General features: G+C 46.9%; 1 protein-coding gene across 1 annotated transcript; it reads left to right on the top strand.

The window, feature by feature from the left end:
- The first annotated feature begins 173 nt into the window (after positions 1–173).
- On the top strand, positions 174–26,728 carry ARL9 (ADP ribosylation factor like GTPase 9). Its single transcript, XM_038400857.1, has 4 exons — positions 174–429; positions 16,331–16,499; positions 24,019–24,194; positions 25,287–26,728. Exons 1-4 carry the CDS (start codon positions 268–270, stop codon positions 25,464–25,466), a joined length of 687 nt encoding a protein of 228 aa, XP_038256785.1. The 5' UTR covers positions 174–267; the 3' UTR covers positions 25,467–26,728.

Here is a 26,728-nt window from a genome sequence, read left to right as displayed (position 1 = left end):
GGGGGAGGCGGGAGTGGGGGCGGGGGAGGCGGAGGCGGGGGGAGATGGAGGGGGCGGGGACGGGGGGAGGCGGGAGTGGGGGCGGGGGAGGCGGAGGCGGGGGGAGATGGAGGGGGCGGGGACGGGGGCGGGGGGAGATGGAGGCGGAGGCGGGGGAGGCGGAGGCCCATCCCCTTCGCGCCTGGCCCCGGCCCGGGATCGCGCCGCCGGGGGCCGTACGCCCAGGCGTGTAGCGGGGAGTCTCGCCCTGCCCGGGGCAGAGCCGCGATGGGCAGCAGCCTGCGGCGGGCAGGGCTGGCGGGCGCGGTCGTGGCGCTCGGCGCGGGCGGGGCCTACGCCGCCTGGCGCTACCTGGCCCGGGACCCTGGGGGCCGAGCGCCGCCGGCGGAGCGGCGGGCGGGCGGAGCCGGCGCGGCGGCCGGGGAGCAGGTAGGGGGCGGGCTGCGAGCTCTGCGGGGGCCCTGGGCGCTCGGCGCCCGCTCGGGCGGCTGCTCCGTGGCGTGGCCGGGCCGGGCCGGGCCGTGCGGGTCCCGCCGGGACCTGCCCTTCTTGCCGGCCCCAGGGCTACGGGCAGGGGCATGGGGGGCAACGGCTCGTTGCTGGGCGGCGCGGAGCGGGGGACCGCGGCCGGGCCTCCCTGCGATCCGGGCGCAAGCGAGCGGAGCCAGCCGGGCCGGGAGCTCCGCCTGCCCCCGCGCTGTGGAGGCCGAGGCCGGATCAGCCCGAACGGCCTTGGGGGAGCGGAAGGGCGGCGCGGAACAGCCGCTGCCTGGGGCAGCCGGTGCCTGCGGCGGGCTCGCTCCCACACGGGGCAGCCCCTTGTCTTGGCTCTCGCTGGGGCAACGCGTGTGTCCCCTTCGTACCGGATTGCGGCGCTGCCCTGCTGCGAAGAACGGGCAACAGACTAAACGCTTATTTTAGTAACTAAGCCGCAGGGGCTTTGTCTAGGCAAGACCCACCGTTCACAGCTTGAGAACTAATCTAATGCAAATCCTTCCGTGCCAAGGTGGCTGCAACTTCACTCTTACGCTCCTGTTAAACCATAAAAAGAACAGGAGGGCTTGTGGCACCTTGGAGACTCACAAATTTATTTGAAAAAAGAAAAGGAGGACTTGTGGCGCCTTAGAGACTAACAAATTTATTAGAGCATAAGCTTTCGTGAGCTACAGCTCACTTCATCGGATGCATTTGGTGGAAAAAACAGAGGGGAGATTGATATACACACACAGAGAACATGAAACATGTTTATCAGATAAGCCATGGGTTTATCATACACACTGTAAGGAGAGTGATCACTTAAGATAAGCCATCACCAGCAGCAGGGGGGGGAAGGAGGAAAACCTTTCATGGTGACAAGCAAGGTAGGCTAATTCCAGCAGTTAACAAGAATATCTGACGTTTCAGAGTAGCAGCCGTGTTAGTCTGTATTTGCAAAAAGAAAAGGAGTACTTGTGGCACCTTAGAGACTAACAAAGAATATCAGAGGAACAGTGGGGGGTGGGGGGAGAAACTCTGAAACCTGCCAAATTTATTTGAGCGTAAGCTTTCGTGAGCTGTAGCTCCCCACTGTATTTTCCACCGAATGCATCCAAGGAAGTGAGCTGTAGCTCACGAAAGCTTGTGCTCTAATAAATTTGTGAGTCTCTAAGGTGCCACAAGTCCTCCTTTTCTTTTTTCATCATTGTGTAGACATAGTTGGAATTATGTTTTCCAGTGTGCATTACTTTGCATTTATCAACACTGAATTTCATTTGTCATTTTGTTGCGCAGTCACCCAGTTTTGTGAGATTCCTTTGTAACTCTTCACAGTCTGCTTTGGACTTCGCTATCTTGAGTAATTTTCTGTCATCTGCAAACTAGTCGCCTGGTACAGAGGCTGATAGAAGTGATAGGTTGCATACCCCTGTTGGTAGTGCTGAAATTTTATATTTGAGTTCGTTCAGAAAGCTTGTGTGATACCATCTGGTCCTAGTGACTTCTTACTGTTTAATTTATCAGTTTGTTCCAAAATCTCTTCTATCGACACCTCAGTCTGGGACAGTTCCTCAGGTTTGGGGATCTCCCTCACATCCTCTGCAGTGAAGACTGAAGCAAGGGATTCATTTCAATTTCTGCACAACAGCCTTTTCCTTCTTGAGTGCTCCTTTAGCATCTCGTTCGCCCATTGATTGTTTGGCAGGCCTCCCAAAACACACCCAAAATAAAACTTCTCCTACATTTATGAACTGCCTGTGCCTCTGTCTATTGATTGCACCGACTACAGAAACTGAGCATAGTTCAAGAGAGCACTTGTTACATTTTCACGGGATTACCTGTAACTCTAGAGCCACAGCTTTGGCTGACCCTGACATCCCAGACGCAATTCTAACTTCTCTTAAACCAGAGGAATTCCAGAGGAGTCAATAGGTTGTTGGTTTGGGTGTGTTGTTTTTTTGTTTCGTTGATGTTAGTCAAATCTTACACTTGTGTAATAGAGATCAAAACTGGCCCACTAACAGTCATGGAGACACTGCTGGTTTCATATTGTGCGGGAACTGAATGTGTTCATATGGATTCCATCGCAGTGGATCTGTGTGTTGTGCAGAAGTTAAACGCAATAATTCAGACAGCCACTTTGGCAATTGAAGGGGAAAGAAAGGAAGAGCTGGTGTTAAAGGGAGCTCCACGGGGGTAAAGATGGGCTGGCTTGAATAGAGGGGCCTGACACTCAGCCTTGAAGGCTGACCGAGAGACTCCAGTGGAAATACTCCAAAAGGTGACCCTGAGCCCAGCACAATTCAGGGGGAGGCTGAGGATAACCAGAGCTTCCCTTTGCAAGGTAGAAATTGTTTCTCCCCCAAATACAAAGGTCTGGTGGCATCACCACTAGCCCAGGACATCCTGTGGACCTGCTCAAAGTGTCTCTGCCTGCTTAGGAAAGTGAATGAAAGGACGGACTGGTGATACAGTGACGTCTGCTGCAGCCCATGTGGTGTCGCTGCTGGGGAACTGGTTTGCTGTCGTATGTAGTTAGCTGGCCAGGGGGCTAGTGAACCGATCAGCCATTTGATAAAAACCATTCTGGGAACATAGATCATGAAGAAATTTCTCCACCCACAAGACTAACGCACGCAGAGCTGAGATGCAATGAAATGAGCAAAGAGCTCCTGTCTTTGGATGATGTTAGAGAGCAACCAGAAATACAAAGTGAGGAGTGGAGATGAGATTGTAGAAGCTGGGGAAGGATTCATGGCTGTGTCTTGTGGCCTGAGGCACTCTTCCATCTACACTCTACCATGTTATGAAACTGTATGCGCCAAAGCTGCAGAGCCTGTAAGTGACTGGCTGACTGGCCCCCGTCTTCTCTCTTGCATGCACTAGCACTTGTTCTGCCCTGTTTTACTGCAAGCTGTCATCCAGCTGTCGTGAGCCAGCAGTAAGAGAGGAGTGTGGGTCATTTTTCTATAAATAATTCTATTTCTGTAATTAATCATCCCAACAGCTTCTAGAGCAGGGATCTCAAACTCAAATCACCACGAGGGCCACGTGAGGGCTAGTATGTTGGCCTGAGGGCCGCATCACTGACTCCTTTTCATATAAAGATGCAAAAGTCCCCCACCCTGCTCCCGGTCCCACCCCCACTCAACCCCTTCCATGAGCCCCTGCCCTGCATCTTCCCATCCATTCCCGGCCCCTATTCCAACCCCTTCCCCAAATCCCCACCCCTTCTCCGCCTCCTCCCCTGAGCACGGGGCTCCCTGCTCCTCCCTCCTGGAAAGCGCTAAGCGCTGCCAAACAGCTGTTTGGCGGCGGGAAGCGCTTGGAGGTAGGCAGAGGAGCGGAGACGCGGTGCACTGGGGAAGAGGGTGGGCGGCAGGTGAGGGGAGCTTGGCGGCTGCAGGAAATAACTGGGGGGGGCGGGGAGCTTGGCAGGCTGCAGCAAATAACCCTGCCAGCTGCGTGTTTGAGACCCCTGTTCTAGAGGTAGCTAGCAGAGCTTTGAGGGCTGTAGATTTCAGCACCTGTGTCCATTCCAGATCTCACACGTGCTTTGGGGTGTCCCCTGAATACACTATAAGATTGAAACTACCATTCACACGAGGTTTGATTGGACAAAGTACCCCACAGCTCTGCGGCTTTACCTGTGTGTGCACGAGTGGCTTTTCTCAGCTCTGTGTCTAATTGATGCTGCCGTGCCTTCTTTCTGCTTCTGCAAGGCCGTGTTTGCATCGCCCTTGCCTGCCTACCTGGCCATCGTAATCCCTTCTAAGGGGCTGTGCAACCTCCGAGCTGTTGCCAGGGTGCATCCTTCCCTCCTCATTTTAGCAGCCCCAGGCTCCATCCACATTAAGATCTCTGGACAGATGCATAGTGACTAATCAAGTGGCAATTGCTATTTCTTGTTTTCTGGATGCAGCTATGTAATAAAGCAGAACCCTCTTGTCCAGAGTTTCTTCAGTCCTAGCCTACTTGGATACATGGTGGAACACTGGTTCACACACCATTGAAAGCTGCAGGCAATCCGGCCACAGAAACCCCGTAAGGCCCATCCTTGTTTAGATCTTGGGCAAAACTCGCACTGAAGCCAATGGGAGACTTGCCGGCATAGGGGCCTCGGCTGGGTGCACACAGAAACACCTTGGCTAATGCCTCAAGAACAAGGCCAGCAGCCATTCCGGGAAGGGCAGGGTTAGTGAATGAAGGCACAGGAGAGGCTGCAGCTCTGATGATTGTGTAGAGGCTGGCATATAGGTGGCACTGTGGGTTAATTTATGCAGGTCGTACAGTAGTAATTGTTCTACTGTGCAGTTCTGGGCCATAATCTGGCCATGATTCCCAGCCAGATGGCTCCTGTGAGCTCAACCAGTGGTCTCTTGTGAATGTATGTGTGTCACCACACAGCTTTGGCAGCACATTTAGGAGGGGCTCAGGATTGTGATGATGCTTCTGAGATGCATGGCTACCCCCAGGGATCAACCTGGACCTGCTAGATGAAGTTGGAAGGTGTTAGTTAACCTGCATCTCTGCGAGGGGAAAGACGGGGATGAGTTAATATACTCTGCCTAAAACCCACCTCCTAGTTCAGACAGACCGGCTGTGGGAGAGCTGGGATAGGGCTGAGCTCTTGCCATTGCTGACTCATCACTTCCAAGAGCGGTAATGGTCATTGAAGTAAAGGCATGAAATGTTTTGTACTGCTGTCTTCAGCAATATCACCCATTTACAAGCAGGCAGAGTTCTGTGATCTCACTACCCCAAAGAGCAGAGCTTAACAAGTTGTTGAAGTGGTTTGGTTTGCCCAGTGTTAGGTAGAACTGGGTCAGAGCCTGGTTTACAGAAATAACCCACACCAAGCTAGTGCTTTAGTTCAGGTTTCTTCTGCCTCCTCTACAACACATCCTATCCCAGTCAGCCACCTGCAAATGCAATAGCTGAACATACAAATGGCCAGACTGGGTCAGACCAATGATCCATCTAGCCCAGTACTCTGTCGTCTTACAACGGCCAATGCCAGGTGCCCCATAGAGAATGAACAGAACAGGTCAATGATTGAGCGATCCATCCTCTGTTGCCTATTCCCAGCTTCCAGCAAACACTCAGAGCATGGGATTGTGTCCCTCACTATCCTGTTTAATAGCCATTGATGGACCTACCCTCTATGAACTTATCTAGCTGCTGTATCAACTTCTGTTCTCACAGTATAACGGGGTGTACAAGTCCAAATGCTCATGTCTGACCTGAGCCGAACAAGCTGTGATTTAGCTTGTTCCCCCCACTGTCAGGCCTCCCTTGAATTGAGTCGGTAATCTGTTAAGAATGCTAACTCTCTGGTGAAATGCTGGCTGTAGGCTGCTCCTTCCTTAGAAACGACAGCGATTATGAATGAGGTACCCATTAAAAGAGAGGAGAGCGAGAGATTGATCTGATATTTAGCCTCACTAAGCCCACAACTTGGCATTGGCTTATTGTAGTTTAGTTCTGAGTTCTGTTAATCAGCAGTGAACTCTGCCACTTCTGTTACCTGGTGGCGATTGTGGAGCCTGCGATGGAGCTGGGAACCTCCAAATGGCACCTGCTCATGTAACAGACAGTGGAGACAAGGAATGAAAAAAGCCAGAGCTGGATTTTAAGAGCTCAGCCCCCAACAACTCCCACTTAGGCACTTAAATAAATAGTCACATTTTCCAAAGAGCTCAGCAGCTCGTCTTGTTCTCAAAGGGGCTGGAGGGGCAGGGTCCGCAATTGCTCTCTGAGAACTGCTGGGGTCCAGACCCTTTTGAAAATCTGACCATTGTGTGTAGGTGCTTAAAGGGGAGCTGAGCCCTGTGGATAACCTGGTTTGAATGACTCTGCTTGAGATTCTCTGGTTTTAACTAGAGAACACCACATCAGCTCTGAAAAGTCATCTCCTAGTTACTGCAAACTCTGAGCGGCATTTCTGGTCTATTTAATCTGTCGTACGGGCTGTTGTGAGCTGGTGCCTCCTGCTGTGTATCTAGATTAACAGACAGCTGCAGCGGCACAGGAGCTAGCAAACAGAGCTGTAAACAGGGGAGATTGAGTGGGAGTTCGGTTGGAGGAGAAGGTAGTTGTACTTGGTTTTGTATGTTTAGTATTTGTATTTGTATTTGTGTGTGTGTGTTTAGGGGCTTTGTGCTGGGAGAGCAGCTGAGCCTGATTAGGGGGTGGGGCTTCTGACTAGGGGTCCTATAAAGGTAGCCAGCCAGTCAGGCAGCGGCACAGACAGCTGCAGCAGTACAGGAGCTAGCAAACAGAGCTGTAAACAGGGGAGTTTGAGTTGTGGTGCTGGTTTGGGGTTTGCTTTTGCTGGGGGTGGTCTTTTTGGTGTGGCTTGTGTTTCCCAGATTAACAGGATTTAGGTGGGAAGGAGATGACAGATACAGAGGAAGCTGTGGGAGGGACTCCTGTAGTGGAAGACACAATGAGGATGACTGGATGTGGAAGCTGTGGTATGTACATGATCCTGGAGGGGGGACCTGGTAAGAGTTTTTTCTGCATGAAATGCCGTCTGATAGAGCTGATGGAGGAAAAGATCCGAGGTTTGGAGATGCAGGTGGAAAGTCTGGTTGAGTTTAGGAAGGGGTTTGAGCAGATGATGGAGCAAAGATATGAGGTATCTGAAGGGAAAAGCTCAGACTCACGGATGGAAGCGGGGCTGGGGAATTTTGAGGGGAGACTGGGTGAGGAAAGTGGTCAGTGGAAGCATGTGACTAAAAGGACCAGGCAGAGGAAAAGACGGGCTAGAGAAGGAGAAATAGAGCTTAGGAACAGGTTTGCAGAGTTGGAAAATGAAGAAGGGGCTCAGCAGGTACTTGTTGAAGGTGGAAGGGTAAGGAAGAAGAGAAGAGAGGCTAGTCCTATAGGAAAAGCGGAAAAGTCAAGAGAGACGACACCAAATATGAGCCCCAGGAGGATACAGGATGGGTTGAAGAGGATTATAAGGGAAAATAGGAATGGAAAGAACTTGCAGCCAGAGGGAACAGGGGAGAGACTGGAGAATAGCACTGTCACCAGGAAAAGGTAGGTCTATGTGATCGGGGACTCTTTATTGAGAAGAATAGACAGGCTTGTAACTAGAGCTGATCCAGAGAATAGAAGGGTGTGCTGTCTTCCGGGTGCTAAGATACAGGATGTAGACCTGAGGTTGAAGAGGATCCTAAAGGGAGCGGGAAAGAATCCCCCAGTTATCCTTCATGTGGGAACAAATGATACGGCTAGATTCTCGCTGGAAAGTATTAAGGGGGACTATGCTAGGCTGGGGAAGACGCTTAAGGAAATTGAGGCTCAGGTGATCTTTAGTGGGATCCTTCCTGTTCCTAGAGAAGGGCAACAAAGGTCTGACAAGATTATGACTGTCAACAGATGGCTTAGGCAGTGGTGCTATAAGGAGGGCTTTGGGATGTATGGCCACTGGGAGGCATTCACGGACAGAGGACAGTTCTCTCGGGATGGACTTCATCTGAGTAGGGAAGGAAATAGACTTCTAGGATCAAGGCTGGCACAACTGATAAAGAGAACTTTAAACTAGGAATTAGGGGGAGATGGTTGGGAGATGTCCAGGTAATCTCCACGCCAGATTTTAGCATTGAGAGGGAAGAAGACGAAGTAAGAAAGGATACAGCCGTGGGTAGGAGAATGTATATAAGGAGCGAGGGCGGTGTGGATACTAGTCTAATAGGTTATACTGGCAGTAGAATGACTGTGCCTAATAGGGTCAAAATGTGAGCGAGGCCAAACAGCAAAAATTAAGATGTTTGTACACCAATGCGAGGAGCCTACGTAACAAAATGGAGGAACTAGAGCTACTGGTGCAGGAAGTGAAACCAGATATTATAGGGATAACAGAAACATGGTGGAATAGTAGTCATGACTGGACTACAGGTATTGAAGGGTATGTGCTCTTTAGGAAAGACAGAAACAAAGGTAAAGGTGGTGGAGTAGCATTGTATATCAATGATGAGGTAGAATGTAAAGAAATAAGAAGCGATGCAATGGATAAGACAGAGTCCGTCTGGGCAAAAATTACATTGGGGAAGAAAACTAGTAAAGCCTCTCCTACGATAGTGCTTGGGGTGTGCTATAGACCTCCGGGATCTAATTTTGGATATGGATAGAGCCCTTTTTAATGTTTTTAATCAAGTAAATACTAATGGAAACTGCGTGATCATGGGAGACTTTAACTTCCCAGATATAGACTGGAGGACCAGTGCTAGTAATAATAATAGGGCTCAGATTTTCCTAGATGCGATAGCTGATGGATTCCTTCATCAAGTAGTTGCTGAACCGACTAGAGGGGATGCCATTTTAGATTTAATTTTGGTGAGTAGCGAGGACCTCATAGAAGAAATGGTTGTAGGGGACAATCTTGGCTCAAGTGATCATGAGCTAATTCAGTTCAAACTAAATGGAAGGATTAACAAAAATAAATCTGCAACTAGGGTTTTTGATTTCAAAAGGGCTGACTTTCAAAAATTAAGGAAATTAGTTAGGGAAGTGGATTGGACTGAAGAACTTACGGATCTAAAGGTAGAGGAGGCCTGGGATTACTTTAAATCAAAGCTGCAGAAGCTATTGGAAGCCTGTATCCCAAGAAAGGGGAAAAAATTCATAGGCAGGAGTTGTAGACCAAGCTGGATGAGCAAGCATCTTAGAGAGGTGATAAAGAAGAAGCAGAAAGCATACAGGGAGTGGAAGATGGGAGAGATCAGCAAGGAAAGCTACCTAATTGAGGTCAGAACATGTAGGGATCAAGTGAGACAGGCTAAAAGTCGAGTAGAGTTGGACCTTGCAAAGGGAATTAAAACCAATAGTAAAAGGTTGTCTAGCCATATAAATAAGAAGAAAACTAAGAAAGAAGAAGTGGGGCCGCTAAACACTGAGGATGGAGTGGAGGTTAAAGATAATCTAGGCATGGCCCAATATCTAAACAAATACTTTGCCTCAATCTTTAATAAGGCTAAAGAGGATCTTAGGGATAATGGTAGCATGACAAATGGGAATGAGGATATAGAGGTAGATATTACCATATCTGAGGTAGAAGCGAACTGAAACAGCTTAATGGGACTAAATCGGGGGGCCCAGATAATCTTCATCCAAGAATATTAAAGGAATTGGCACCTGAAATTGCAAGCCCATTAGCAAGAATTTTTAATGAATCTGTAAACTCGGGAGTAGTACCAAATGATTGGAGAATTGCTAATATAGTTCCTATTTTTAAGAAAAGGAAAAAAAAGTGATCCGGGTAACTACAGGCCAGTTAGTTTGACATCTGTAGTATGCAAGGTCCTGGAAAAAATTTTGAAGGAGAAATTAGTTAAGGACATTGAAGTCAATGGTAAATGGGACAAAATACAACATGGTTTTACAAAAGGTAGATCGTGCCAAACCAGCCTGATCTCCTTCTTTGAGAAAGTAACAGATTTTTTTAGATAAAGGAAATACAGTGGATCTAATTTACCTAGATTTCAGTAAGGCATTTGATACCGTGCCACATGGGGAATTATTAGTTAAATTGGAGAAGATGGGAATCAATATGAACATCAAAAAGGTGAATAAGGAATTGGTTAAAGGGGAGACTGCAATGGGTCCTACTGAAAGGCGAACTGTCAGGTTGGAGGGAGGTTACCAGTGGAGTTCCTCAGGGATCGGTTTTGGGACCAATCTTATTTAATCTTTTTATTACTGACCTTGGCACAAAAAGTGGGAGTGTGCTAATAAAGTTTGCAGATGATACAAAGCTGGGAGGTATTGCCAATTCAGAGAAGGATCGGGATATTATACAGGAGGATCTGGATGACCTTGTAAACTGGAGTAATAGTAATAGGATGAAATTTAATAGTGAGAAGTGTAAGGTTATGCATTTAGGGATTAATAACAAGAATTTTAGTTATAAGTTGGGGACGCATCAATTAGAAGTAACGGAAGAGGAGAAGGACCTTGGAGTATTGGTTGATCATAGGATGACTATGAGCTGCCAATGTGATATGGCTGTAAAAAAAGCTAATGCGGTTTTGGGATGCATCAGGAGAGGCATTTCCAGTAGGGATAAGGAGGTTTTAGTACCATTATACAAGGCACTGGTGAGACCTCACCTAGAATACTGTATGCAGTTCTGGTCTCCCATGTTTAAAAAGGATGAATTCAAACTGGAGCAGGTACAGAGAAGGGCTACTAGGATGATCCGAGGAATGGAAAACTTGTCTTATGAAAGGAGACTTAAGGAGCTTGGCTTGTTTAGCCTAACTAAAAGAAGGTTGAGGGAGATATGATTGCTCTCTATAAATATATCAGAGGGATAAATACAGGAGAGGGAGAGGAATTATTTCAGCTCAGCACCAATGTGGACACAAGAACAAATGGGTATAAACTGGCCACCAGAAAGTTTAGACTTGAAATTAGACGAAGGTTTCTAACCATCAGAGGAGTGAAGTTTTGGAATAGCCTTCCAAGGGAAGCAGTGGGGGCAAAAGATCTATCTGGTTTTAAGATTCTACTCGATAAGTTTATGGAGGAGATGGTATGATGGGATAATGGGATTTTGGTAAGTAATTGATCTTTAAATATTCAGGGTAAATAGGCCTAATCCCCTGAGATGGGATATTAGATGGATGGGATCTGAGTTACCCAGGAAAGAATTTTCTGTAGTATCTGGCTGGTGAATCTTGCCCATATGCTCAGGGTTTAGCTGATCGCCATATTTGGGGTCGGGAAGGAATTTTCCTCCAGGGCAGATTGGAGAGGCCCTGGAGGTTTTTCGCCTTCCTCTGTAGCATGGGGCATGGGTGACTTGAGGGAGGCTTCTCTGCTCCTTGAAGTCTTTAAACCATGATTTAAGGACTTCAATAGCTCAGACATGGGTGAGGTTTTTTGTAGGAGTGGGTGGGTGAGATTCTGTGGCCTGCGCTGTGCAGGAGGTCGGACTAGATGATCAGAATGGTCCCTTCTGACCTTAGTATCTATAAATCTATGAACCTCTTGTCTTACCTGACTGCAAACCCCTGAGCCTGTCTGCCCTATGACTTCAGCCACAACAGGGCACTTAGCTACACCACCAGGTCCGGTCTGTAGCGCAGATGGGACCTGACCTACCTTTTAACCACAGCCCAGAAACTTGCTGAAGTCTTACACACCCAACCCCTTCATGCTGAGACCTCGAGTGAGTTCTACAAAACCAGGCAAGACTGGGCTTGACAATCCTGCTCTCTCTCAGGCAAAGGAAAAACATTTTTTGTTTGACAACACCCTCAAAGCTTCCTTCCCCCATCATTAAGAAGCAAGAAAGAGGATACAGCCCCAATTCCCACCCCCCATGTCCCATTCCTGGCAGATCACCTTAAGTTTTTTCAGGGCTGAATTTTAGCATGCCCTTAGGGTCAGATTTTTAAAGGTATTTAGGTGCCCATTTGCATCTTTAGGCATCTAAATACCTATAAAAATGTGGCCCTTAGGGATGGGGCCATGTAACTGAGTCACCATCAATTTTAATACAAGTCTGGAGAGCAATTAAGTGGCTAATGTACAGTATATCTCTATATCTCAAGCAATTAAATTTTCTAAATTAGTGAACCACAGCCTATACCTGCGTAGGCCCTAATCCTGCAAATATTGAGGGCTGGGTAGTAAGTGCGCTGCTATGTAGTAAGCAGATGTGAGATCAAACTCTTACCACTTTCTTGTATGTTGTGGGTCATGGCAGCAAAATATACACACAAATCTCCAGGATAGCTGATGACTTCAGCTGCTGGCTGGGGGATGGTTCATATGCAAATAGTGTGCGGTTCTTTATTTCGGTGGCCTGAGTATGCTTTTTCTGCATGATATGGATGGCTAATGCCACTGGCTTGCAGAGGATATCATCTACACTTATTTGTAAAGCCCCTGTCACGCTGGGAATCTAGAAGGCAGTTCACATGGCTTGAATTGTTCTCCGTGTTCGCCGAGGGTAAGACAAGAAGTACTCAGCTTAGTTTGTCGCCAGGTTAGGTTAGACACTAGGAAAAACGTTCTCACTCTAAGGATGGTTGAGCGTTGGAACAAGAGGGAGGGTGTGGGATCCCTGCACTGGACGCTGTTACGAACAGGTTAGACAAACGCCTACAGTGTTTATGGTAACACCCATTGTTTCATGTTCTCTGTGTATATAAATCTCCCCACTGTATTTTCCACTGCATGCATCTGATGAATTGAGCTGTAGCTCACGAAAGCTTATGCTCAAATAAATTTGTTAGTCTCTAAGGTGCCACAAGTACTGCTTTTCTTTTTGCGGATTCAGACTAACACAACTGCTACTCTGAAACCTGTCCAGGAATACTCACTCCTGCCTCAGAGTTGGGAGAGGAACTAGACGCCCTTTTGAGGTCCCTTCCAATCCTTTGTTTCTATGACGAGAGCAAAATACCAAGCTGATCTTTCCAGTTCCCAACTCCCTTGCATTTTTATCAGGTCAAGATCCTTTTAAGCACAGATTTCCCAAAATGGCTTTCTGTGCCATGTAGCAGTTAAATAGATAAATCAGGTGTTTAGGACTTACTGCAGTAGCCAGTCATCCAGGCAATCGGTGCCTCTGCTGACAGCAATGAACTCAAGGCTGTTGTGCTGTTGGGAGCAAAGACCAGGGTAGTGTCAAGATCAGTTATTTACTCCCATGCATATAACACTCGGAAGGCTATGAGCCTCATTGGACTGGATAAGTGGACTCAGCTCCCATTGAAATAAATAGGAGCTGTGGCTGTCTCCATTAGAGCTGATACAGTCCTATATTTTCAATGTTTTCATCAATGTTATTAAGTATTTTACTATTTAAAAGGTAGGGAAGCAGCATGGTCTAGTGGGCATAGACTGACCAGGTAGCAAGTGTGAAAAATCGGGGTAGGGATGGTAATAGGGTCCTATATAAAACAAAGCCCCAAATATCCAGAGGTCCCGATAGTATTGGGACATCTGGTCACCCTTAGTGGGCAGGGCAGTGAACTGGGAGTCAGGAGACCTGGCTTCTAGACTCAGCTTTGCCAGACCAACTGTGTTACCAAAAATGAATCATTCATTTCTCTTGTCTGTACAGAACAGGGATAAGGATATGTCCCTTCCTTTGTAAAACGAGTTGAGATCTGTGAATGAAAAGAGCTAAGGTCCAGATAAGTGGGAAAGCAATGGGAGTTAGGTGTCCAATACCTTTCAGGATCTGGGTCTAAGTGTCATTATTATGTTCTTGTGCTTTGGGACAGTTGGTACGAATTTTCCATTCTTTCTGTGTTATTTGCTATGGGATATACACAGAGTTCTGTGGGTCTCCAAAAGCCAACTGAAAAGGAGGACTTGTGGCACCTTAGAGACTAACAAATTTATTTGAACTTAAGCTTTTGTGAGCTACAGCTGTCAAAAGCCAATTGTGGGTGCAAAACACCTACATTAGTAACAAAACAGTGCTAGCGATCATTGGTTTAATATGATGGAGAATCTAGTGACAGAAATTCAGGTGGTAAAGAGAAGTCTTGCGATACAAGGATGATTTTAGAGCTAAAAGCTGTGTGAGTGGCACAGGGAGCTCAGAAAGCTGACACCAAAACAGATTTCATAGGCTCAATGCTAGATTGTAGCCCAATCTGCAAAAAACAAATTACACCAGATAGAGTCCAAGGCCCTTAAGAAACTATATAAATAGGACCCACTTCTGCAGGGGAGGTCTGCAACACACTGTTATGCAGGCAGCATGCTGCACAGCAGTGCAGGGAGGTGCTGTTGTGGCTAAGGACAGTACCTCAAACCCCTGCTTTGAACAAAATCATCATGGAATCTTCAGTGCCTGCATGCCATAGAGACCCCTCATTTCAGAACGAAGCTAGCCAGCTGCTGCAGCACCGGAGAATGAGCATGGCGGGGCGCATGGCACACTGGGCTTTGCAGTGCTGGCCGTAATACACAACAGTGTACCTACACCTCTGGGATGGTGTGATTCCCACATCCAGTGCCACCCGGTGTTGCTCATCCCAGGTGACGCTCACGCACCCACTGGTCCCTCGCCCCTGCTCGACAGGCCCCGGGTGGTGGGTGGCACGGAGCCTCCTGCAGCTGCTCCTCCGGGCCAGCAAAGGGCTGCACTGCCGAGGAATGGCGGGTGACCAAACTGCCTCTCTGGTTTGGCCCTCTATCCCCTGGCCCGAGCTGGGAACAGGCCACATGGCGCAGCTGGAGGGAGGTGGCTGGGTGCCCGGTGCCCTGCCAGAGCAGGAGGTGAGAGGGGTCATGGGGAGCAGCTGGAGGCTGGAACCAGGAGGCTGATGGAGATCAAATCATCCTGGGTAGCCTCCGTCATCCTGTCCTAACCTCCCAACCAGAGCCCCAGGCTTTCCCCCGTCCGCCTGGCTCCCCCCACGTGCCTGGATGTGGGGGATGGGCTCTGCCTACTCTCACCGTGTGCTGGGCGGGTCCGATGTGTTTTTTCTCATCAGTAAGAAATGGGCCATGGGGGGCTGCATGAAATGCGGCGCAACTGGCCTCCAGAATCCTGGGCACTGGTCTTGGCTCTTGCCGAGCCTCACAGGAGCTGCTGGGTTTATTTGGGGGTCCTAGTCTGAGGACCAATTGAGGAAATGCGCCAGCAGGAGAGCAGAAGGGGGAATGGGTATGGCCTCCCCTTCTAAAAATAACCCTATAGCAATAGCCCTAAGCAATGCATAGCGCTCTTGTCCACGCATGCCATCCTTGCCATCTAGTGTAAGGATCAGGATCATATATCCCCCCCCCCCCCCCCCCATCCCATCACTGGTGGTGACCCCCTGGGGAGTTATTCATAACACTGACCAGGGTTTCACATCACGTAAATAGTTTGTGAGGTTGTCACTTGCGTTACAGTGGAAGAAAAATGCTGATGTCCCTCTTTAAAAAAAAAAAAAAAAAAAAAAAAAAAAGGGGGGGGGGGGGAGAGTAGCTAGCGAAAGCCCTGTCCAATTCTGAATAGCTAGTAAAAACAAACTAACTGCCAAGTCAAATAAATCAGATTCTACAAGAACACAATGTACCTTTGTTCTTTCTGCTTATTGCTGCAGTGATGAAGTGACAAACGATATTCCAATAGCTGTGATGGGCTAACTAACAATGCTAGGCCGCAAACAACAAAGTCTTGGCTTGATGATATGAGGTGTGCATTGAAGGTCGTTAATCAGGTGCAAATATATTAATCCAGATACATTCAAAGCTCAGAAGAAACAGGCGTTTGCCAAGGAGAACCTGTTGTTATTGGTAGAGAAACACTTATTTTCAGGCTTCTAAAAGGGTGTCTATAAATAAAGGAAACTAAGATGTTTTTTTCCTGAAAGACATGGCAGTGTTCTGTTAATGGGGGCTGGGAAAACTGTAGGAGCTCCAGTGTGTCCCACTCACATTGCAGGTGGGGAGGTTTCTCTTTTACAGAATGACTGTGATATTGGACAACGGAAGTCGTTCCAAACAAATGGATGATGTCTCTGTAAGGTCCCTGCAACGAGCTAACTTCATACACTTTGAGTAATCCCATTGAAGGCTGTGGGGTTACTCAGTGTATAAAGAAAGTGTATTCATAGCTATTTGCAGGATCAGGCTCTAATTTGATAGATTTCTGAGCCTTTCTATTCCCAGTGCAGGCACAGGCCCCTACTGCATTCATCTTGCTAGAGTTTGACTAATATTTGAGTTTTTTCTCTTATAGCCACACGCAGACAGATCAGTTCTTTTGCTTCCTTGTATGATAGTCCTACAAAACTTCATAGTGTGATTGTTTGCAGACCTGTATGCTAACCAGCCAACTCACCCTCTTCCTGCTGCACTAGTGAACATGTTCATCCTTATTTTACAGGGTAAGCTCCAAAGCAAACAGATATTAGTATTGGGCCTGGATGGAGCGGGGAAGACCAGCGTTCTCCACTCACTGGCCACAAACCATGTGAAGCGAAGTACAGCTCCCACACAGGGCATCAATGCGGTCTGCATCAACACCGAAGAGGCCAAGATGGAATTCTTAGAAAGTAAGTGCGTGCATTTTAATAAGTAACATAAGGAAAATTCCCATTATACTTAATGGGAACTTTGCTTTAGGTAGAACGCTTAGACCCTTCATTTTTTTAACTATTTATTTATTTAGGAAGTTTAAACAAGTTTACAGATCCTTGCCATGTAAGTATCAGAAACAAAATAATCATTACAACAGAGTTTTTGTCTAAAGAGACATTATACAGGAATATAGTCCAGGGCAACTTGTTCTCTCTTACACCTGTCCATGAAGACAGCATTACTAATTGCCATCACCTCAGCTAGGCACATAGGAGAAATCCATCATTCACAGCCTTTTCTTTTTTTAAAAAGACAAATTAACTCTAAGGTCATATCCCAAGTTTCTCCCTACTTTCTCTGCGCTTTCCATATGAATCAACAGATCCATCTCTCCGTTTTTTCCCAAAGCCACATTGTGACAACTGGGAGACAACTGTGCATATGCTAGATATTAGAAGGACATTAGCATTCTACTTGGACAGGACTAAGGACTTCAGGAAATCCCCTAAATGCTTCCTTTTGTCCACAGAAAGATCCAAAGTCTCTGTGATATCAGCTCAAAGACTATCCAAACGGGTCTCTTAAATGCGTTAATCACTTATCAAGGGTGCTGCTTGCTTCTCTCCAGAGTCCATACGCACTCCACGAGGTCAGTTTTTACCTCAGTCACATTCCATAGGGATACCCCAACCTCTGCCCATACTTTCGCAGAACATTATGTGATCACTGAAGATTTGGCTGCTCACACCATCTTCGACTCCACAGTACTCTCTGTAGTAAAAGACTCCACTTCAAAGTCCCAGCCTCCAGTGGTGGGTGCTGCTTGGGAGTCACCTACCGTGGAGCACCCATAGGAACATGACGCGAAGAAGAAGAGGAATTTACTCATCTTGTGCAGTAACGATGGTTCTTTGAGATGTGTATCCCTATGGGTGCTCCACAACTCTCCCTCCGCCCCTCTACTTCGGAGCCCTCTATAGGGCTCTGCAGTAGAGAAGGAAGTGAGAGGGGGTTCGCCCGGGCTCAGCGTGACACTGCTACCAAAAATCTCTGACTAGAGGCGCAGGGGCACTCAGACACCTATAGTGGAGCACCCATAGGGACACACATCTTGAAGAACCATCGTTACTGCACAAGGTCAGTAACTTCCTCATCTGTGTATTACCTCTGAGAGTGATTGTGAGATTCAGTCAGGCCTGCGTTTGCAAATGTGCAAGCTCACTTTAGGTAGCCACCATGAAGCCTGATTTGCAGAGGTGCGAAGCACCCACAACCTCCATTCTAATCAGTTGGAGTTTTGCACCTCTTAAAATCAAGCCCTAGATGTCTTATGTCGGAAGGGCAGGGGCCCAACTCAGTGACCATTTGTGAAGTATTTGGCCTCCATGTTTGCAAAGCATGCTATAAATGCAACATATTTATAGTTGTAATAATCCACAGAGGCGTTCTGTTCAGCACTCTGTTAGTAACTGGTTGAAATTCTATGGCCTGTGTTAAACAGGAGATCAGACTAGATGTTCTAATTGTCCTTTAATATATATACCCCAACCTCCACTAGAGTATTGCACTGACTTTGAAGTTTGCCTAAGAGGAAGCTTGTACCTTCTGATCCTCTGGTCACTTAAGAGTGGATCAGGTGAGCTGCGCAGAGTAGCTGTGCATTATCACACCTCTGCCTTGTACTGGGTAGCTGCTCCCACTGAAATCCACAGGCAATGCAAAGTCCACTTTGCAGATAGGAGCAGGCTGAGCTCAGTTATGTTACTTGTGGGCAACTCAGATGAGTAGTTGGGAAGTACAGTGTTGCAGCCCTTGTATTGCAGACAGCTTTACTCAGGATCCAGAAGGTATTGGGGTCAGTAAAATGTATCCTAAGCAAGGATTTTCACTTGTGTACAGGAATAGTTCTGTGAGTTCATGGGGATTTTCTTCTTAAGCACCTATGGCTATGCATCTTGACTTGAGTAGAGAGGGCTCAGCACTTCTGAAAAAAACAGATCCTGGGTGTCTCAAGTCAGATCCCCAAACCAAGAGACCCCCAGAATTAGAGGTGGTTCTTCGAGTGCTGTCCCTGTGAGTGCTCCACTCCAGGTGATGGTGCGTCCTGGCGCTGTTGATCGGAGATCTTTGGTAGCAGTGCCTGGTTGGGACGCGCTGCTCAGCTGCTGTCTCGTGGTGTCGTTAGAGTCTGCCTGAGCACCCCCCTCAATTCCTTCTCAACCGTCCTCAGCTGAAGACGGGAGTCGGGGCAGTGCTAACCTCTTCCCAGGTCACTGAAGGAAATAAGTAGAAAGAAATAGACATAGTTAGCTAGACATATCCCAGTTCTCTCCCTGCCTTTAGTATAGTTTGTTAGTTTAAAATAAAAAAAAAAACAAAAAACTTTTCTCTCACGTTTGTCTCCTGTTGAGACTCCCCCCAGGCAATCATACTTCCATGATGCCGGAGTCCCCAGGCTTTAAGAAATATGGCTCCCGCAAGGAGCCTATGTTGTGGTCTGACGGGTACTCACTCTGTGTGAAATGTCTCGGCGAGACACACGTCCCTGCCAAGTGTCTCCACTGCACCAACCTGAAAACTAGGAGAAAGCTCTGCAGCTGCCTATGGAGACGGGCAGTAAACCCTCTCCCTCACGCTCCCTGGCTAAGTCAGAAGCGATCGGTAGCGTGGCTTCACCCTCTCAGGTGAAGAGGCAGGAAGCCCCAATGCCTCCGCGCAGAGACCTTCAAAAGGGTAAAGGGTCTCCTCCGAGATCTTTACCCTCGGTGCTGACAGCACCAAGAGCAGGTGCCTCCGACCACCCCAGCACCTCAGCTGCGGCTCACACCGGGCGCAAAAGCAGGGACCCGACTTTCCACAGTGGGAAGCTCTCTTCAGCACTGGTCCCGCCGGCACCGACAATGGACCCGGTGCTGGCAGCACGTTCCACCCCAGTGCCCACAAGAACATTGGTACCAAGTCTGCCCGTCACCCTCACAGCAGACACGGAACCTCTGCAGGCTCCTACAAATGGCCTATGGCTCCCACTAAAGCTAAACAAAAGTCGCTGCAGGCTGCCGCTCGTGCTCCACAGCACCGCAGCCCAGGGAGCAGCAACAATTTCTGCATCGGCAGGATATCTCCGTGGCCCCTAAGCCTCAACATGGAGCACTCACTGTTTGAACACCCGCTCTCACCACCCCGACCTGGCTGTCTTCTCTGATGGCGAGAACAACATGCAGCAGCAGGCAGAGTTCTCCCCGCCTGATTCTCCTCCTCCACCGGAGCCATATCTGTCTCAAGGCACAGCACCTCACAAGAACCAGCCTCAGTTTCCTTACTTTGTCCCCCTGTGGGCGGGGCCCCACTTTTCCTACCCTATGCCCTGGCCTCAGTGGTATGGTATGTCCTTGGTCAGCTCCTGCCACCACTCCTCCTCATGCCCCTTCCACCAGACCGCAAGCCCGTTCTGCACCTCTATCTCCAGCAACATCTACATCTAGAGCTCCTGAACACCTTCTTGAAGATGTGGGCTATGAACTCTTCCTGGATTTACTGGCTCCTGCCTCTCCATCAGCTGCAGATGAAGCCCTCATGCTTCCACCTCCACAAAACGTGGATGATTTTAAGCAATTCCAGGAACTTTTCAATAGGGTGGCACTCAGCCAGGACATTCCTTTGGAGGAAGTCCAGGAGACACAACACAGATGCCTCAAAATTCTCCAACTCTCTGCGCCCTCAAAGATCGCACTATCCATAAACAAATTCCTCCTAGAATCATCTGATATTCTATGGCAGACCCCTGCCTCAATCCCACCAACAGGCAAGAAGGCTGAATGTAAATAATATGTTCCCACTAAGGATGTAGATTTCTTAGTTTCCCACCCACAACCCAACTCTCTTGTGGTGGATGCAGCGATACACAGAACGAAACAGCCACAATACCAGCCCACTCCGCAAGACAAGGATCTCAAACACCTTGACCTCCTGGGCTGCAAGGTTTATACCTCCTCTACTCTACAATTGAAATTGCAAATTATTCCGCCCTCCTCGCAAGCTATGACTACGACAACTACAACAAGCTCTTTGATTTTGCCTTCCATATCCCGAAGGACAGGAGAGCGGACTTTAAGTCAGTCCTTGTCGAAGGTCAGTTGGTGTCCAGGACTGCACTACAAGCATCCCTGAACACGGCAGACACAGCAGCCCGCACTACTGCAACTGCGGTGGTGATGCGCAGATCTTCCTGGCTGTCTGCGTCTGGTACCCCCAAAGATCTACAGACCAACAAAAAAACTAAAAAAAACGCTGAAGTCCTTCACACTATGAAAGACACCCTGCGCACACTGGGGATATACCTGTCCCTCCCCAGGAGACAACGGTATCAACCTTATCAGAGGCCCTGCACACAACAATATCACCGGCCCCCAACCCAGACTGTATGATAATGGGAGAAACCGCAACAGATCTCCTAGGCGCAGACAAAACCACACGCAACCAGCTACCTCCCACCCATCGAAAAATAAACAGCAATTTTGAAGTGCTGGTCGGGGGTCTGCATGACCACCCCTTGACTCCGCCACCTATTTGCCCATTTGGCCACCTCCTCTAGGTTTTCCACCATGCCTGGCAACAGGTCACCCAGGACTGCTGGGTCCTGGAAATAATTGTCAGGTTACTCCATTCCTTTCATATGCTGCCCACCCGCTCACCCTACCCCCTCCCTCTTCAGGGACCCCTCTCACGAGCACCTACTTCGCACAGAAGTGGCTCATCTTCTACAGCTAGGCGCAGTGGAGCCTGTACCAACACGTCTGGGAAAAGACTTTTACGCCCACTACTTTCTGACCCAAAAGAAAGGCGGGGGATGGAGACCTATACTAGACCTACGCCAACTCAACAAATTTATACGTGTACAGAAATTCAAGATGGTCACATTGGGCACAATAATACCCATGCTGGAACAAAGGGACTGGTTCCAGCCCTCGACCTACAAGATGCCTATTTCCACATATCCATTCATCCAGCACACAGACACTTCCTGCGATTCTCACTCGGACACGACCACTTTCAATACAGTACTTCTTCCATTAGGTTTCTCCACAGCACCAAGAGTATTCTCCAAGACCCTAGTTGTAGTCGTGGCCCACCTCTGCAAACACGGGATTATGCTTTTCCTCTACTTAGACAACTGCCTTATCAAAGGTGGCACATACAACGAGGCATTAAAAGCAATGCATTTTACCATCTTCCTCTTGTTATAATAATAAAATAAAAACCAGCAGGATCTTATTAAAGGGGAAAAGGCAAAATGCCACATTTATTGTGAATACAGAAAGAATCATAGTAAGCTGTTAGGTTTCAGAGTAGCAGCCGTGTTAGTCTGTATTCGCAAAAAGAAAAGGAGTACTTGTGGCACCTTAGAGACTAACCAATTTATTTGAGCATAAGCTTTTGTGAGCTACAGCTCACTTCGCCCCCACATAAAATGCTTCTGCACAGGCCTGCAAAATCTCCACCCTGAGATTCATCCACCAGCAGCCTTCTGGAATCTCAGCCTAGTTCTCCAAGGTCTCATGAAACCTCCCTTCGAGCCCCTGGTCCCTGCTCCACATGTCTATGAAAGTAGCTTTCTTGGTTGCCATAATGTCAGTGAGAAGGGTCAGTGAAATAAGTGCCCTGATGGCCTACCCTCCCTACATGATTTTCTCTAAAGACAAGGTTATGTTGCGACCCCACCCCAAATTCCTCCCCAAGGTGGTGTCTACCTTCCACCTTAACCAGCCAATATGTTTACCTGCATTCTATCCCAAACCTCATAAGACTCCACAGGAAGCAGACAATTGCATTCTACCTTGACAGAATAAGCCATTTTGTAAATCCCCTAGGCTATTTGTCTCCACTACCGGAGAGATCAAAGGGTGATGCTATCAGCTACCATAGTCTTCCAAAGGAAGCAGTGGGGGCAAAAGATCTATCTGGCTTTAAGGTTCTACTCGATAAGTTTATGGAGGAGATGGTATGATGGGATAATGGGATTTTGGTAAGTAATTGATCTTTAAATATTCAGGGTAAATAGGCCTAATCCCCTGAGATGGGATATTAGATGGATGGGATCTGAGTTACCCAGGAAAGAATTTTCTGTAGTATCTGGCTGGTGAATCTTGCCCATATGCTCAGGGTTTAGCTGATCGCCATATTTGGGGTCGGGAAGGAATTTTCCTCCAGGGCAGATTGGAGAGGCCCTGGAGGTTTTTCGCCTTCCTCTGTAGCATGGGGCATGGGTGACTTGAGGGAGGCTTCTCTGCTCCTTGAAGTCTTTGAACCATGATTTAAGGACTTCAATAGCTCAGACATAGGTGACGTTTTTCATAGGAGTGGGTGGGTGAGATTCTATGGCCTGCGCTGTGCAGGAGGTCTGACTAGATGATCAGAATGGTCCCTTCTGACCTTAGTATCTATGAATCTAAGCAACGACTCTCCAAGTGGATCTCTGACTGCATCAGATCATGCTACCAGACTCAGAATGCTCAACCACCCGAAGACATCGGAACTCATTCTATTTGGATGATGTCAACATCTGTTGCCTTCCTCCACAACGTACCTATTACTGACATATGCAAGGTGGCCACATGGACATCTGACCACACATTTGCCAAACATTACACTATCACACAGGCTACCACGGCAGATGCCATAGTAGACCACATAGTACTGTCTACCACTATTACAGCCGCAACTCCAAAATCCCACCAACCATAGTGGCTACTGCTTCACATTTACCTGGAGTGGAGCATCCACAGGGACAGCACTTAAAAAAGAAAAGAAGGTTACTCACTTTGCAGTAATTGAGGTTCTTCAAGATGTGTCCCCCTGTGGGTGCTCCATTACCCACCCTCCTCCCCTCTACTTTGGAGTACTAATCAGACAACTCTATGGGTAGAGAAGGAACTGAGTGGGGGTGCAGGACGCGCACCCTCAGGCAGATCCTAACGACGACACGAGACACCAGCTGAGTGCGTTCGTCCCGAGCAGGCACTGCTACCAAAGATCTCTGATCAATGGCGCTGGGACACGCTGTCACCTGGAGTGGAGCGCTCACAGGGACACACATCTTGAAGAACCTCAGTTACTGCAAGGTGAGTAACCTTTTCAAATGTTTGAAAATGTTAGGCCTTAATAGAAAAACAAGCACTTGGATGTAGTCTTTCGTAGGAATGTTTTCAGGGAGAGAATCTGCTATTCTGTAGCATGAAGCTAACTTCCCCCACTCCCCTTCCCCCCCTCCCCAAACAGAGAGAGACTAGGGACAGTTTAACATTTGAAAAATAAGGAGATATTTTGATTAGATGCCTTTAGGAATTGTTAAGGGATATTTAGGAATTGTTAAGGGAAAACAAAAGTACATAAAATCAAATATTCTCTCATCTGAATATCTTGTGTTCACATTGCATATCTTGTAGCTGCATTGCGTGTGTTACTAACAGAGTGCTCTGCCATACTGTTCTCTTCCAGTTGGGGGCAGTGAATCTTTGCGTTCCTATTGGAAGATGTACCTGCCCAGGGTTCTGGTGCTGATATATGTTGTGGATTCAGCAGATCATGAGCGCTTCCCTTTGGCTAAACAGCTTCTTCATCAGCTGATCCAAAATGACTCCACTCTGCCTGTGGTGATCCTAGCCAATAAACAGGTAAAAGGGAAACTTCACCATTCAAAGTGGAAGGGAAAAATAAACCTCTCCAAACACATCTGAATCTTTGAAGGCCAGGTATTTCAGAAATTGGTCTTCAATTTTGTGCTTCCCAATTGCAGATGAAAACAATCCAAGGATTGGTTTTGCACTTAGGTCAGGTGCTTATATATCCATATGACCTAAGTTGGGGTGTAAATAATTGCACATGTGAAATTGTGTGTGCAATTTGCAGGTGCAAAAATGGAGAACTGGCTAATTTTAATTGACAGTTTGGATCTGAAGGCTCAGCCATGTGTCTGTATAGCGTCATGGGAAAATATTATTTAATTTAGGGGCTGGATGGCATTTATCTATATGTTTCACGTTACCTACTAGCATCCACTTAGTGAATCCCAAATGATTCTTTATATTAGGCACTTTGTGTTTCATAGAATGGGTGCATAGCTGAAGGAACGTGGAAACTGCGATATGCTTTCTCTCAACTAGACACATTTTCTCCTACCTAGTGCACTAAAATACAGAAGATAACTTTGTATTCCTTGACTACTCTGTGCCCTGAATTGAATCACATCCATATTATATCAATCTGACAAAGAAAATGCCTTTTCTTTTCTAAAACAAGATGCTTTTATCTTACTAAAACCCTGTTTGTTTGTTCTGCTTTGCCTTAAATTTTCTAATGACTTGACTTTTACTTGGGTCATGTATCTGTCTGATCGGTGTGCACTTCCAGAAATCCATTGGGTCACATTACCAGTGGGGACTCTGAAGTTCAGGGATGGGCCTTGGTGTCAGACATTGGAACAGCATAAAACAGGAGCATGCCCTTGGATTATATGCTAGAGAAAAATTAAAACTGACATAGCCAGGTTTTCAAAAGGCCGAAGGGTTTTGGGAGCACAGAGCTCACTGAGTCAATAGGAATTTATGCTCTGAAATCCATTAGACACTTTTGAAAATCTTCCCCTCAATTCACAGTATTCGCTCTCAATTATCCAAATGTACTGGTCTTTGCCTCAGAGACTGAATGGTGTAATTGGTGCTTATAAGAGATGCAAGTAACAGAGTTGTTTTGTCTTTGTTGGTCAGGATCTCAAAGGTGCATATTGCATCACAGACATTCATGATGCTCTGGCATTGTCTCAAATGGGAGATGAGAGAAAGATGTTCCTGATTGGAACCCACGTGGCAGAGGATGGCTCCGAGATCTCTTCCAGCATGAAGGATGCCAAGGAACTGATTGCGCAGCTGGTTTCAGAAACTCAGTGACAACTGTTCTCCTGGGAGCAGTAATGGGATACTATATTATTGTATTGCCAGCTTGCAGCCACTTTCAAATCAAAATATGTGGCATTATTTTTCCTAATGCATGGAGTTTATATGAAAATGATGTCAATTTGTTACAAACATCTATTTTATTTAGGGTTTGCAGTTTAAAATATCTTTGAAAAGCAGTGTATTTTTTTTTTTTTTAATATTTGTGGGGCAGGGGAAGTTTCAATAAGACAGAGTTAATAGGAGATGCAGTTTAGATACACTGAGCCAGATCCTCAGCTGGTATAAATCAACCTTACTCCATTAACTTCAGTTACATGACACTGATTTATACCAGCTGAGGAGCTAAGTCTGAAATTTAGTTTTTGTTTTTATGTTTTACAAAATCCTAATAGCAATGATTTCTGCACTTAAAAATATGAAAACATTCCCCCACAGTGTTGGGAAGATTAAGATTGTTCAGGAGCGACTAGCGATTTTGGATGTCCCAATTTCTGAGTGTCAGCTTGACACCTTTGAGAAGGGCTGTTTTTCAGAGGGTGGCCATTCGTCACTTTCTGGAAATCGGGCCCTTTTAAGGAGTCTCGAGTTGGGCATCCAAAATCACTAATCCCCTTTGAAAATCTTGGCTTGCAGCCTTTTGTTAGTGTGTGAAAACCAGGAAGTGAAACTGAGAAGGTAGAAACCACTGTCTAAAGGTTTCTTTGCCTATAGAAGATAGTTTCAACAGCATAACTTATGGTGTGAATTTAAATCTGTTTAGTTAAAGTGATGCAAACGGCTGTAGGGACACTTACTTTAGTTTGAGTGGCTTATTTTAATTCAGTTAGGAACCCATTTAAGCTAAACTGAAATTAGCCATTCTTATTACTAGATAAGACTGTCCAGATACCCCCTTTGCATTAGTTTAACTATATTGGTTTTAAAGACAATTAAAGTTATTTCAGGGCAAGTTGACCAGCCCTGAACTAAGTCAAATGCCAAAAGTAAACAAACAGTATCAAAGATGAAAAATAAATCACATTTTAAAAATTACTTTGGTTATTTACAGATGAGGACAACAATTTGTTCATTATGTTCATCTTGTCATTGTCTCTTTAATTTAAAGAATGTACCTCCTTAATAAGAATATTTAGAAAATACTGTAAATACCAAGCAAAGGTTTTGTAACAGCAGATATTGTACAAAGGTTTTGTAGCAGCAGCCTTTCCATTTGTCCACTGAACCAGTTATATAAAGCAGAACGTTTTATCCTA

The sequence above is a fragment of the Dermochelys coriacea genome, chromosome 4 (assembly GCF_009764565.3).
Source record: "Dermochelys coriacea isolate rDerCor1 chromosome 4, rDerCor1.pri.v4, whole genome shotgun sequence".
NCBI lineage: Eukaryota > Metazoa > Chordata > Testudines > Dermochelyidae > Dermochelys > Dermochelys coriacea.
This window is presented reverse-complemented; position numbering and strand designations above follow the sequence as displayed.

What these genes read in the sequence shown, in the direction of transcription:
- ARL9 (XM_038400857.1), top strand. Translation starts at nt 268, where the DNA reads ATGGGCAGCAGCCTGCGGCGGGCAGGGCTGGCGGGCGCGGTCGTGGCG. An exon ending in CAAGATGGAATTCTTAGAAA is followed by an intron (nt 16,500 to 24,018) that starts GTAAGTGCGTGC and finishes GTTCTCTTCCAG; the next exon opens with TTGGGGGCAGTGAATCTTTG. An exon ending in TGATCCTAGCCAATAAACAG is followed by an intron (nt 24,195 to 25,286) that starts GTAAAAGGGAAA and finishes TTTGTTGGTCAG; the next exon opens with GATCTCAAAGGTGCATATTG.